Below are 14,132 nucleotides of genomic sequence, written 5' to 3'. Positions count from 1 at the left end.
CTCAGGGTGAGGTTTGCCCTTGCTAATCAATAGCTACATAATCATACACCTGACTGCCCAGGTCAGGTGTCCAAACTCTAAGTAACCATGTCTGTGACAAATTAACACCACCCTAAGAAGGGGAATGGTTCTCTGCCACAGTGGTCCTGGGGATCCAGTCTCCAGGAATGGACTAAGAATGGACTGTTTTGAACACAGTTCTAGTTTACCCTTTCTGGCCCTTCCTCATACGTAGAACAGAGCTAACCGAGCCTCAGGGTTCTCTCATTTCCTCTCAGAGAGCTGAGAACATGCCGGAGGTAGCTCAAGTCTCCCTCAATGAAATGAATGAATGAATGAATGAATGAATAAAACATTCACTAAGCACTATGTGCTAAGCATGAGGGATACAAATAGGAAAGCAAAACATCCCTTGTTCTCAAGGAGCTCACATTCTAACTGGGGAGACAATCCATAGCAGATTCATCTGCAAGCCAGATGGAACTTTTCCATGGTCCTTGGGATATAGTGGCAAAGTTAGACGGTAACGCCTGTTCTTTAATGTCTTCTACAGATTAGTTGGTGTGTGTGTGTGTGTGTGGACATTTGACAGTAATGGCAAGAACTTTCTTTTCTGATCCTTCAACATATGTGGCTCTAGTGCCTGCAGTTACCAGGCTGCATCTCCAAAAAAGATCACTTTCCAGGATGAGGGCTGAGAAATACCTTGGATTGCTATTACCAAGACTCTTGGACACAGGGTCCTGGACTATTTCCATTGGGATCTGAAAAGAGATGATAGTCAAGGTGATGGTGATGAGCACGACACATGCTGCCTCCTTCATCCAGATTGTCTTGCTGCTTCAGCTTGGCTGGCTTGCCTGCCCCATAAGTAGCAGTTGGTTAGTAGCTGGGGAGGATGGTCAGTCTCCTCCTCCACAGTAGCTGTTTCTCTGGATGATGGCTGTGAAGGTTGGTAGTCTAGGTGATAGAACCCAAAACGGATATTTTTCCTAAAAGGCTACAGAGCTGTCCCCAGGACCTAATTGACCACTGTCCCACTTGAGGCAGCTTCCTGGTCACTAAAGGACATAAAAAGGCCCACCCATATGGAGTCAAGTCCCCTCCACCTTGATGTAGGCCTAAAGACCACATAATAATCACATAATAATCATACTGCTGACTAGACACATTTCCATATGAAAACAAGAGTGGCTAAATCTATAGAAGCTAAATGCCACTATATCCTTGTTTCATATCCTTTATGGGTTGGGACTAACCAAACCTCCTTTCTTTAACTGTTAAATGACTTGAGTGCCTCCTTTTGTCCTGAAATTGAACTTGACCATGGTGCTGGTGACAAGTTCTCTGTCCCCTAACATGTGATACCAGTTCCACCCACTCATCCATTTTTTGTAGTCTGGTGCATACCACATATATGAGAAAAAGCAAGTTCTACCCCCTTCCTCCCTTTTCTTCCATAGGGTATTCTTGTGTAGGGAACATGTGGCCAAAGTAACTCACACCTTTGGAACTGCAGGACTTCAGTGTCTTTTCCCTCACTTCAAATAACACTTCCCTCACTTAAATAACATTTGATCAAATGGAACTTTTTTTTTAATCATACTCTCACAGAAGAATAATGACATTTAGCTTCTTTAGCATGGCCACATGTCTTTTATTAGTAGTCCAGTTGAAATGTCATTACAACATTCAGTTAACATTTTGGAAAATTTGTGATCTCCATGACTATAAATGTATAAAATTTTGCTTGCTCAAGCAACTAGCTTGCAATGGTTCAGTTGCCATTGGTCACATCGTTTAAGTTGATAGGCTTTCAGGCTCCAAATACATATTATAGAGTACAGGTGAGCTCCATTTTGGGAAGATGGGCCTCCCTTTCACAGAAAAACTTTGGACCACCTCTCTTTGACTTCAGTAGGTATCACCTAACTTGAAATCTTTGTGAAAGGAGTTGTCCATAAGACTGAAGTTCCCTCACTTACCATTGGAAACTCCATTCTAAAGTTGACTTCCACTTTTCAGTCTTCAGTCTATATTTAGTCATTGCATCTGAATGAATCTAGGTGCCAAGCACAACTTCAGTGAAAGTGAACAACAGAAGACCCACAAGGCACAAGAAGCTCAACAGTATTAAAGTGACAAGTAAAAAAAAATATTGTATTCTGCCTACTGTCTTAAGACAACAAACTGGGTAAAAGCATGAGCTAAAGGTGAAGCTATGTGCCCAGCAAGGAGCACGAAAACCCCTCCAATATAATTGTTCACCCATGGGCAGTGGTGATCCATCTTCCAAGCAAACAGCTTAAAAATACTACAACGGTATGCATGTTTATATAGTTGGGACTCTTGCAGATCACTTTACCAAATTTTGGATACAAACTCTCCGTGTCTCATTTGGTGCAATTTCCTTTGGGTACTGCTATTTGGACATTGTACCTTTTCTTTAGGTAAGGTGAATATTGATTTCATGTATAATGTGATGACATCCTAGGGCCAGCTCAGAAGAAGGGCTGCTTCCAGAGACCAGGTGAGCCAAACTCACCTTCTGACCACTTATCTCCTAGGGAAAGGTTCATGAGCCTGTTTCTGTGTTATCATTTGATAAAGATTTTTTTCCTTCAATTAACAATTTCACTTCTTAGCCCAGCATTATTTAATTTGTTCATATGAAACCGCTTTTAAATTTTATGTAGTTAAAATTCTCTATCTTCACTTGTTTAACTCTTCTCCAGCATAAACATTTCCATTTCCTTCAACCAATCTTCTTAAGGCCTGAACTCAGTGCCCCACAATCTTATCTTGCTCTCCCCTCTTGAAACTCTTCAGCTTATCAATGTCTTTCCTAAAATGTATTGCCCAGAACTGAACATGGTATGTGGTCTGACCAGGACAGGATACATTGGGAATATCCAACATTTTAGTATGCAAAAGTATTCTGTAAGAAACTATAAATCTTTTGTGAAGTTATGTACTGCCCATATAGGTTAAATATACATACATATATATATATCTCCACATAGATTGTCTAAATGGGTGGGGTAGGCAAATAGAAGCCTTGCCCTCCCCTCTAAAGGGAATCTGATCCCTGACCATAGGAGAAGGGTCCATGAGGCTGGCCACTCTTCTCCCATGAGAGGAGGTAATAAGCTAGAATTGTATCTATTCAACCTTCCTTCCTGCCCACTCCCCTCACCAAATACTGCTGATGTAGGGGCACAAGTTTATTTTAGTTCAAAAGCAACAAAGCTGCTATCATTGGTTGACATCCAACAGGCTTGAATCTTCACCAAATGCTAGTCACATAAAAGACAATTGCAAATAGTAAATAGTGTGTAAACCCATTCATCAAAGCAAATAGTGAAGAGAAATTGGAGAAATTATATAGATAAGAACATACAAGAAAACAAGAGTGTGAATGAACTTGCTTACTGGAAGACAGTAAAACCAAGAAAGGCTCTGATGTCACTCTTGAGTGAACTCCTCTGAAATCCCTAGGGAGGCAAGCTAAAAATCAGGGATGTATTGAGGATCCAGTTTTCCTTTATGTGTCCGCCTTCCAAAGTGTTTTCTCTCCCTGCACTGGACTGTCCCTAAATAAAGCAGGAATGAAGAATCCCTTCTCTATAAAGCTCTCCCAGTCATCCTCTCCACCAAATTAGTCATCATGCCTAAGAGCAACTGACAAAACACCTGAGGCTTGAGACCAGGGTTATATCTGTTATGTAGGAGTTCCTCCCCTCCCAAACATCTATTTAATTAACATGGTAGTAACACCTCTATTTATTTGTGTCCCTGACTATACTAAGCTGGGAATTATTTTCCATTCTGCAACGTGTTTAAAGCATGGTAATTATTTTATTGCCTGCAGCAGACTGGTGAGTCCTCTTTGCAATGCTTGGGTAATTTTTTTTTTTGATATGTGGTAGGGGTCTGGACACTTGATTTCACAGAAGCATGGAACTCCCATTGTGGAAACTCCCTCCCCAGTTACAGATCTGCAACTAGCACCTACTATGTGCTAAGACCAATAACTTAACAGAAAATTGTTCGAGTTGCTGGGAGGTTAAGTGACACTGTAATACAGCTGGTATGCATCAGAGATAAGATTTGAACCTAAGTTTTCTTGACCCCAAAACTGCTTTCTATCCACTAAGTCACACAGCCTCTCTTCATCTGTCATTAGAGTGGCTGAATGTTAAGCCACACACTTTCAAAACTAAAACTGACGATTATAAGCAGCAAAATTCCCCAGAGCAATGGAGATGGTTCATCCAAAAGGATGAAACCTACCTTTTAAAGGCATCAATTTCTTAATTTTCCTTCAAACCAGCAAGCACTGCTTCTGTATCCCCAAATCCTTAATTGGTAAACTTTATTTTGTGCCAATATTTCCTGCAGCTTCAGTAAGATCTGGTTACAAGCAACTTGAAAGGTCTGGGAATTTTTGTGTGGTTTGGGCTTTGTGAAAGGTTTTAGGAATCTGACATTAAGAGAAACAAGCTGAATTTAAGCAGACCCGCACTGAACATCCTCCTATGGTTCCCCAGAAAAACACAATTTCTTTGTTAAGTGTACTCTTTGTTATCATTCCATTTGTGTGCTTACTAAACACCTTGGGAGGGAGAGAAGATAGAAAATACATCACAGAGAATGATGTAGTTGATTAAGGGCAGGCACTCCTAACATAATGTTAAAAAACTGTACAAGTCAATTTCTCTCTGAGCTTGTATCCTCCTTTATAAAATGAAAGGAGGTGGGAAGGGATGGGTAGTTATACTAGATTAGACGAACTCTAAGGTTCTTTTTATATCTGATATTCAAATGAAGAAAAGATATAAAGCAAAATGCAAACTACTGGAGAAATTCTGTGTAGCAGCCTTTTCATTTTGTCTCACACCGTTAGGAAAACAATGTTCTTCCTCCTTTCACTAAATGAGAGGCTTGGTAAAGCAATTTTTAACATTAAATATACCACTTTAAAAATTAATGGAAAAAAATTAATGGAAAAAGGCTTTTTCCATCTTTGTTAACTGAAGAGATCAATTAAGTAATTTAAGTGAGCCAGATTATGTTCAGAATAGAGAAGACCCAGGATGTTATTATGGACAAACCCTTAAATGTAGTCACATGAGACCAACTTTAATGTACTGCCTCCTCTCCACCTTACTGTCCTATCTAGATTTACTCAGTAAAATTTCTCTTACTCTTTCCTAGGTCAAAAATTTTGCTGTGTGCTGCTTTTGGGAAAAACAAATGAACTCACCACTCAAGATGGGAGTGTGGCATTGGCTTCCTAATATAGGATGTAATGGCTACTAGCTTGTTCATCTGCAACTTCTTTCCAACTGCAAACATAGCCATGTTGTAAGAAAAAAAAATCACATCCACCTTTCATTTTCTCTCACTCCACTAACCTCTCCCTCACATAGTATCAGTTAGAGGTTAGTGCAGCTTAGGGATTGAATTTTCAGAAATCCACCAGGAAGGAACTGAAAGTATATTTTACAAGTGCTGATGTTAAGACAAGTCTGGCACTTGTCATGGGGGTGGGGGGTGGAGGGATAAGACTGTGTGTGCACAGTTACACAAACCAGTGAACATGCAATATGTGTAAGGTGAAATGGGGGTGCCAAGCTCATCGAATCATAACATCGGGCCCTGTAACTCCATCACACAGCTCTTCCAGATCCTCAACTAAATTAAAAATGAACCTTCTTGACACCCCATTTGTTTTAGAAGCTGCTATCTGTTCCTTCTGAGAGCACCTAAGGAGCTGCCTCTCAGACAGTGCTTCTTTAACAACTGAAGAAACAGGACTGTGGTCACAATAGGTCAAGACTTCATACATTCTGAGAAGAAAAGAAATCATGAACAGTTTTGTTAAATATCAATGAACTAGGACTATTAATCTAAGATACTCTTAAGTTTCTTCTTGAAACTACTAAAATGAAGTGGAACCCAAGTATTTTTCTTTTAGCAACATCTAGAAGTGAGGACCAATTTTTAAAACAACACTCAGCTTCTTCACTCGTTTCCAAACTCCAATTTAGGCAGGCTGAATCCAGGGAAGAAAGAAATGCTTTTTTTTCTTTAAACAGTTCACATTTATTATTGGCAACAATAAAAAAATCTTTTAAAGACTATCAGTATCTTATTACCAAGAGTGAGGTAATATGTTTATAATCATTTACAGAATTTGATATGTGAATAATGAATTCAGGAAGAAGGGCAGGCTAAGACTCTAGTAATACTAGGGAGAAGCCAAAAGAATCATCAGTGCCAGAAGAAAGTGGAATGAGAGCAGTAATAGTATCACACTTCAGGAAAAAAAAAAAGAGATGAAATAGCAAAATCATACAGGCAAATTGCAAACTGCATAATCAGATTATGTTTGTCACATCAATTTTCTTAAAGGGAGAATTAATTCTTACTTTCCTCATGAATAAACCCTGTAAACATTTGTGTAGTAATGGGTTTTGGGCTCTTAAAGACATATTAAATTCTCATGGAAAAAAAGATATGTCACTTTTGAGCCAACTTAAAATGGCTACAATTCAAATAGCTCTACAAACATCTCTGGGCAGATGTAGATTGTTGAGTGAAGCACTTTCTTTGCAGCTGTCAGCAAAATCGCCATCTGAGACAAACATAAGGAGAGAAAGAAGAGAAGAGAGGACCATCTTCAGGTCCTTATAACTTGGAAAACAGGAAGCACTATCTGGAAGCAGCACAAATGCCACCGAATTAAATAACCTTTATCATGCTTTCTGAAAACAACACTCTGGTGCCAATGTTAAGCTCATCCTATGAAAGGCAAAACAGCTAAGGTCTAGAAAGGCAGGAAATTAACATAAAAGCTAAAGAATTCTTTCAGGAAATAAACTAGCCTTGGAAGGACTTAATTAACTGGTGTCAGGAGGCTGGATTTTCTCAGCCATCTGTTATTTGCTCCTCCCTTCCTCACCCCTTGGCCCAGGCGCATACGCGCGCGTACACAGACACACTGACACACACACCCCCCAAAGCTCTCTGGCCACAGAGATAGCCCAACTGATGCCTTAAGAAATTTCTTTGTTTTTAAAACAATTCAGTTCAAAATTGATATGAACATTAGGTACACACATAATGGCCTTTTTAGGTTTTGGCACAATTTCTAAAAACAACACAAAAGCATGCTTTCAACATCATCATTAATGAGGCTTCTCCAGTTTCACTTTAGGACACATTTTTAAATTACCTGCTTTTCCCACAACAGGATTACATTAAAGAAAAGCCATGGTGGTGGTTGTTGTTTTTTTGTCTTTGGGAATTTAAGGGAAAAATGTAAAAGGTAAACTAATTGCATGTTTTGATTTCCTTCTATGGAGGATTCTGTTGTAATGTAAACTAAGCTTCTGTTATAAAGAAAAGGAAGTTCTTGTGTACAAAGCAGGACTTCTACAAAAGCTACTCTGCTGAATTAACAGCAAATGCTGATGGTGGTAACAAAATTTAGGCTGGTGAGTTGGGAATGCCACAAAATACTACAAGAAAGAATGGCTGCTGGTGACATGCTATTTTCCAAATGAAATATCCTTTAGTTAATAAATATTTAGGTTCTGATGACCATGGTTTTAGTACATTAAGTTTCAAGAATGCATTGTGGTATCAGGGATACAAGGAGAGAAGCTACAGTAAGTTCAGGAGACAGTTTGGGCACTTAATGTCCAGACTTAGATGAATCTCAGATACGAAGAACAATTCCCAAGAGGAGGGAGAAAACTCAAACTGAAAACAAATGTATTTTTCCTAGCAGAAAAATCCAACTGCCAATTTGGAGAGCTGGGAAATTGTAGCGAAGGGCAAAGAAAGTGCAGTTTTACAAATGCAAGAGTTTCCTTCGAGTTAGGGCAGCCTCCTTTAAATCCCTTTCATTAAGTAACACTTGAAGTCAGCCACAGCAGGGCTGGAAGCTCCCAATGGAGCTGTTTGTGAATTATTCCAGATTTAACAAAGGGCTTCGTGGAGGGGAAGATGTCCAGTGAGTTGTCATGTTATATGTAGAACATTTCAAAAGAATAGCAGAAAGAATACAACGACAAAGATGGGATTTATGGGAGACAAGTTGGAAGGTTTCTGTCCTACATAGGAAGAAGGAACTGTCTAATCTATGAAGGTTCTCATAGGAATTCATTCACTAATGCACCATGGTAGAGTTTGTTGGAAAAAAAAATTTTTTGCATCAACACTTTAAATGGTCTACTTCTTAATCAGTGTATACAAACTATTCTTTTCAAGAAGAGCCCTTGTGCTTTAGTTTGATTTTGTGCACACTGTATACAAAATTTATGGCTACTGAGTTTAAAGTTAGGTTTGGAATTAAAACTACCTATTTGAGTTAGCTTCAGGTTCAAGAATCACTGCATTTAAAATCTGAACCACTATTTTTCTATCTAAGAGGATCTGAGAGGGATTTGCACAAATGTCACTGCTGAGTATGCTGTAGTGCAGCTGGCTGTCACCGAGGAGGTCCTGCCATCTCATTTCATCTGTGCATTTTTCACTTGTACTGCTGCACTACCTGGAAATCAGGGAACTGGAGTGGGACTGGTTGGAAGAGGTTGTGGCAGCACTTAGCTGGGAGAAACCACTGTGACTGGATTCCAGGCTGGTCATAGAGCCCCTGAAATTGAACATATGGAAAGGAAGAAATTTTAAGATCTTTTTGTGGTTCAGTAACAAAGAACTGTACATTAACCCCAAATACTCCCTTTTCCCACTATCATCTCTTTCAAAAATCTAATTAAAAACTTATCTCTACAAAGCCTTTGCTGAGTAATCCCACATAATACTGAAGCACTTTTTCTAAAATTACTTTTATACTGTTTATTATCTTCTCATGTACTAAATTTATAAACTCCAAGAGGTCACGGTTCCTAATTTTTGTTTAAATTCTACCTCTAGCTTCCCATCCGTCCTTTTGTCACTGCACACATGTACATGTGTGTGCACGTGCGCGCGCACACACAAACACACAGTGCCTACTACAGCTTTCTGTGTAGATACTAAAACTCCTTACACAATAAATAAATACATGGCTACCACTTACAGAGCCCTTAAGAAACAATTTAGGGTCAAGCAGACTGAATTAACATTTGAGGAATCCCTATATGTTCATTTTTTTCAGTGCAATACAGCAACTGTTTGTGGACACAAGAAGAGCCTATACCTGAAATCCTCAGAACCAATCACTTCTGTGTAGTACATCACTTTACATTTGTGGGATGAAACCTGTAGTGATGCTAGCACATCATCTACTCGTGGTAAGCTGGTTGTGGCACAAGCTGGCATGCTGTGAAATTTCCACTGTAGAATATAGAAACCTGGCCATCTGGTCACATGTGAGCCCTAGAAACCAATGAACATGAAAATGATTTCTGCAGAGAATCTTATCTTCCATATCAGTTTTCTTTCTGGGGTCTGACAGAAGCAGAGCTGCTTTGTCTTTTGAGTCTCATTCCACTGACCCTATGCTCAAGATACACCACTTCGATTTCACTCACACATTTAAGTAAGTATTCCCCTTGACATACTTGCCCAATTATGTCACTAGGGCACTACAGGATTAAGGAATATGTAATAATTTAACTGTTGTTTGCACTAACAATTTATAAAACAAACTGCTGAAATCACTTTTCCTGTAAAATTGAAATTGGAGGCAGATCGACTATGGTATGGCATAGAAGGAACTCCACCAACTACCTACTGGTAAAGTGTAGCCTTTAAAAAAAAAAGTTTAGCTTTTGTGTTTAGAAAAGAGAAAATATGTTCATCCTTGGTGGGGAAAACCTGAAGGCAGCAAAATTATGGACTTATTACAAAAGAAAGTACTGGAAGAACTATGATTCCAGTCAATAAACTGACAAATAAAAAACTGAATCAATAATGCATTTTAAATGTATTGCCATGCTTAATAATAGTTATTCAATTTTGTTTTGGCATTATTTCCTTAAGAAAACAAAGGCTACTTTGGCCAAAAATATTTTAGAGGGAATCATTTAATTTCCAGGTATAAATGTACATAGCAATTTTTTATAAATATTGTGAGCTATTTTCTTTGAATGGGAGGCAATGAAACTAAAGATGATGACTGATACATAGTGTGAAAATATTTCCTGGGAAATGGGCAAATACTGGTGCAGTTTTGTTTTCTGAAAAAACACTCAAATTCTTAGGGATATGAATGCATATAATAGACCTTTATAAATTCCATTTCTTCTAAATATGAAAATCACTGGATCTGTTAGTTTGATCGCGGGTTCCAGTTTAACTCTCTAAAAGTCGACTTCCTTTTATAATTTCTTTCTTTGAAGATTAACATAGGAAATTCCCAGCTTCAACTAGCATATGGAAAGGCAGCTTGAGACTTATTTTCAGAACCACATGCCTGCACCGGAAAAGGCAACACAGACGGTTTTTACCTGAACACTTTCTCCTTCTTTGCAAGTGAGTGGGGACTCCACCATACTATAGTCTCGTCCCAGCTGCCACATTTTGTCTATTAATTGCACATTATTTCCTACTGGAGAAGTAATGCTGTGAGCTCCCACAGAGTCCTTTTTAGGAGGTTGTGGTGATCGCTTGGAGTGATAGATGTTAAAAACAATGTCACCTTTGCACACATCAAAATCCCAAGTGATCACAGAAGAGGCATCCACAATTTGAATAAGAATCTGTGAAGAACAAAAATCAAATCAACAGGCATTAAGCACGTAGTGTAAATTAAGTACTATTGCAAAGAACTGTTCCTGCCCTGAAGAAGCTTACAATATAGATGGTAGTAAGGGCTTCTTTGATCTTGGGGTTGTAATTTAAATATTGGGGTTCCCTATCTCAACTTAAACTCTCTCCTTAGAGATGACTATTTTACCCAATCTCTCTTCTGGCACAAAGTGTATGTTTTAGAGGAGGGGATTTAGTGTAATTCATTAGCTAAGGGGTAGGGGTAGGGGACTAAATGGGAAGAAAACTCCTTCTCTTTTCCCACCAAACCGCCCCTCCAAGACCTCCGATTACCAAAATTAAACACAAAATATAAACCAATAACAACATATCTAATATCATTCTAGGCCTTTTAACTAATTGAAGAAAATGACCTTTGGGAGCATTAAATCTGATCACACTTTAGTATGATTATTTAAATCAGGTGACCTAGCTTAGAGTTCTCCAATCAGAAAACAGAAGTTTTTATTGGGGTAGGGAAGAAGGAGGGGAGTTTTGAAAACTAAGAGGAGGGATTCCTAAAAGCCAAAGCCTAAGGAGGAAAATAGGCTGGCCAAAACAAACTTCAGAAATTTTGTGATTCTGCAAAGGGCCACTCCCAGTTTAAGGCTAAGATATTATTACTAGCTTGGAAGGTTGCATATCTCAATTTCCCCAGATTTAGCTCTTTACATCCTGGTATTTTCCTATCCAACTACAACTTTTCCTTAGATAGGAGCAAGAGAGAAGGTCTAGGAGAAAAAGATAAAAGAACCCCCCCACCAAAAAAAAACCTCTCTCTTCTTTTTATTATTTATAAATTGCGGCAGCAAAGAATTTTCCTTTTTTTTCCAGGACCACAAGGATGCATTTCCTCAAGGGTTTTCTGTGCAGATAGAAAATATGCTATAAGACATTTAAATGATTGAGTATTAAAGATAATAACTGTCATGGGATTTGAGAGAAGAGAAAGATCACTTCAGTATGGGAAGATTAGAGAAAAGCTCATGGAAGAAGTAGGATTTAAGAAAGGCTTCGTAATAGGAGTACAAACAGAAAACATTCCAAGAATTAAGAAGACATTCCAATCTTGGGGAATAGCATAAATAAAAGTGTATTCTAGGAACAGTGAATAGATCAGTAGGGTTGATTTCTAAGATAGTCCAATAGCTCTGACAGTTCATCAATATGTATATTCCTTCGAATAACGAAGACTACATCTTATCCATGTCCTCCTATCCTTTGTGACCTTGTCCATGTCCTCCAGTAAATCTATCACAAGAAGCACCATTAATTATGCAGGGGAGCCTTCAAACACTGGCACTGTATGAATATCAGTAGGGGAGGAAAGCTCTATAACTCAACCCAAACCAACAAGCATTTATTAATGCACTCTGCCAGGTGCTAGAGATACAAAGTGTGGAATTAAGACCCTGGATCCCTCTTATTTTGTAGTGCTTCTAGAAAGTTTGACATCATTACAAAGGCCTGTGGTTAGATCAGGTATTGCTAACATGAAGAAACTATGGGGAAATGTGCTATCATGAGAAAGAATGCTTCCCTTAGGCAGGACTTTGATGGAAAGCACTTGCTAAACTTGCAGTATTTGTTCCTAGAATGTTACTATAACAATTTGGTCACGCTGTCTCACTAAACATACCTTCATCAATCAACTATGTACTTCCCTCTCCCCAAACTGTACTTTTCCAACCTCCGCTTTCTTTTAATGAGGTACTCGCCTCCCCACCCAATTTATTCTCGTCTTCTCAACCCAGTCGTAAAACCTATAAAAACTGGTCCGTCATATTCCACTTGTTTGGAGAAAATGGCTGTGAGATCTACTTCTCCATCCATGGTCTGATTCTTTCTTTGCATACACAAGTAATAAAAAAAACATGCCACAGCTAAGCAGAGTACTGAGTTAATTCTTTGAGAAAAGACAAAACGAAAAATTTTTATTAGTCTTCAGTCTCAGCATGTGACTAACTGTCCTACACTTGTGGAACTAATTCTAAAAGTGGGAGAGGTGGTCAGGCTTTCCTACCCATTCCTCAACATTTAGCAGCAAATGTTCTCTAAATTGACAGTTACATAATAAATGTTATCAATAGGCCACAAAGAGAGTGAAGTAAAACCTAGTTCACAGCTCATGGTTGAATGACCTTCAGCAAAAGACATGTTAGAATTGACTAGACCTTGGACAAATGCAAGGAATGAGCATGCTGCCAAAGTCCTCTCAGATGCTTCCAGATGCCTGTGGAGTTCCTGGCCCTCTGCCAGTCCTTACCCATACTAATGTAAACACTAGCATCCATGTGAGGGTTACAAGACAATTCTTCAGCAGCAATATGATTTGAAGCAGGATGTTTTTGCTCATGTGATAGGACCAGAGTTTTCCTGATGCAACTTCCTTCAGCCTCAGCTTCCCTGAAGCTTCCTGGATGAGGCATTAAAAAGTCCCAGCTGCATGTAGTCTGGGCCTCTCAGACTTGGCACATAAGTTGCGAAACCCTGATTAATTTATTGACCTTGCATATTTCCTGGTGGAAATGAAGGGGGCTGCATCCAGAGAAGCTAAGTACCACTGTTTCCTTGCTGAATATTCTTGCTGTGACATGTTAAATGCTCACTGACTCTCAAGTGCCTTATTTCATCCCAAAACTGAACCTAAATTAAGAGTGTGTTGGTGTTAGAGCCACACCTGCACCAGCTCATACAGAGAATAATATTTGCTTCCAATGTCTACTTCTCAACAGCAAGTCTACATCTTGAGAACACTGGGAGGTTTAACAGTGCTAACAGGCCACAACATCCTTGTATGAGTTTGTGGAACAGTCTCTTCCAAATTCATGATTGGTCTCTTGTGGCAACTTCGCCACTGCACATATTCGAATCCTTCAATACCCTCAGATATCAATGCTAAGTTTTTTGTTTGTTTTTGCTTTAGGAGGTGAAGGAGAAGCTTCTGATTTGTTATGCCTCACTCAAAACTTTTATGAAGCAACCTCAAAATTCTGTTGGGAATCTTGAAGGTAACTTATACAATTCATCCTTTGCTTTATTCTACTAAATAAATAACTGTGTAATTAGCTCAAAGATGATATGTGGCTGAAGACCTTGGGAAATGACAGCTCTCTCAGGTTCAGCAGTACCTGCCCAGTTCAGGTACTAATAATAATCCTGAAAATTATTTTGGAAGAAGCTATTGTAACCTTAGAAGAAGGGGTGGGGACAGTAGCTATAAAGTCTTCTGAAAACATCACAAAGCAAAGTAGAAAAAAAAAAACAACTTATGAGCTTATAAAACTTTTAACAGGGAAGCAAAAGAGTTAAAATGAATTATACTTAATACAAGTTTGTTTCATCTTAGAAATGTAGTGTCCAACCTC

The 14,132-nt window shown here is 38.8% G+C and overlaps 1 protein-coding gene across 2 annotated transcripts in view; it reads right to left on the bottom strand.

Annotated features, from left to right (window-relative positions):
• Positions 1-7,057: 7,057 nt before the first annotated feature.
• The window catches only part of SEC14L1 (SEC14 like lipid binding 1), an 81,101-nt gene continuing 74,026 nt past the window's right edge, over positions 7,058-14,132 (bottom strand). For both annotated transcript variants that reach the window (XM_020965921.2, XM_020965922.2), the window contains 3 exons: positions 10,464-10,715; positions 9,212-9,390; positions 7,058-8,665 (listed from right to left, as the gene is read on the bottom strand). In XM_020965921.2, coding sequence (XP_020821580.2) covers positions 8,560-8,665; positions 9,212-9,390; positions 10,464-10,715 — 537 coding nt within the window. In that variant the 3' untranslated portion in view covers positions 7,058-8,559. The remainder of the gene's footprint in view (positions 8,666-9,211; positions 9,391-10,463; positions 10,716-14,132) is intronic.

Source organism: Phascolarctos cinereus, unplaced genomic scaffold (assembly GCF_003287225.1).
Source record: "Phascolarctos cinereus isolate Bilbo 61053 unplaced genomic scaffold, phaCin_HiC Scaffold_5;HRSCAF=322, whole genome shotgun sequence".
In the NCBI taxonomy this organism is placed as follows: domain Eukaryota; kingdom Metazoa; phylum Chordata; class Mammalia; order Diprotodontia; family Phascolarctidae; genus Phascolarctos; species Phascolarctos cinereus.
This window is presented reverse-complemented; position numbering and strand designations above follow the sequence as displayed.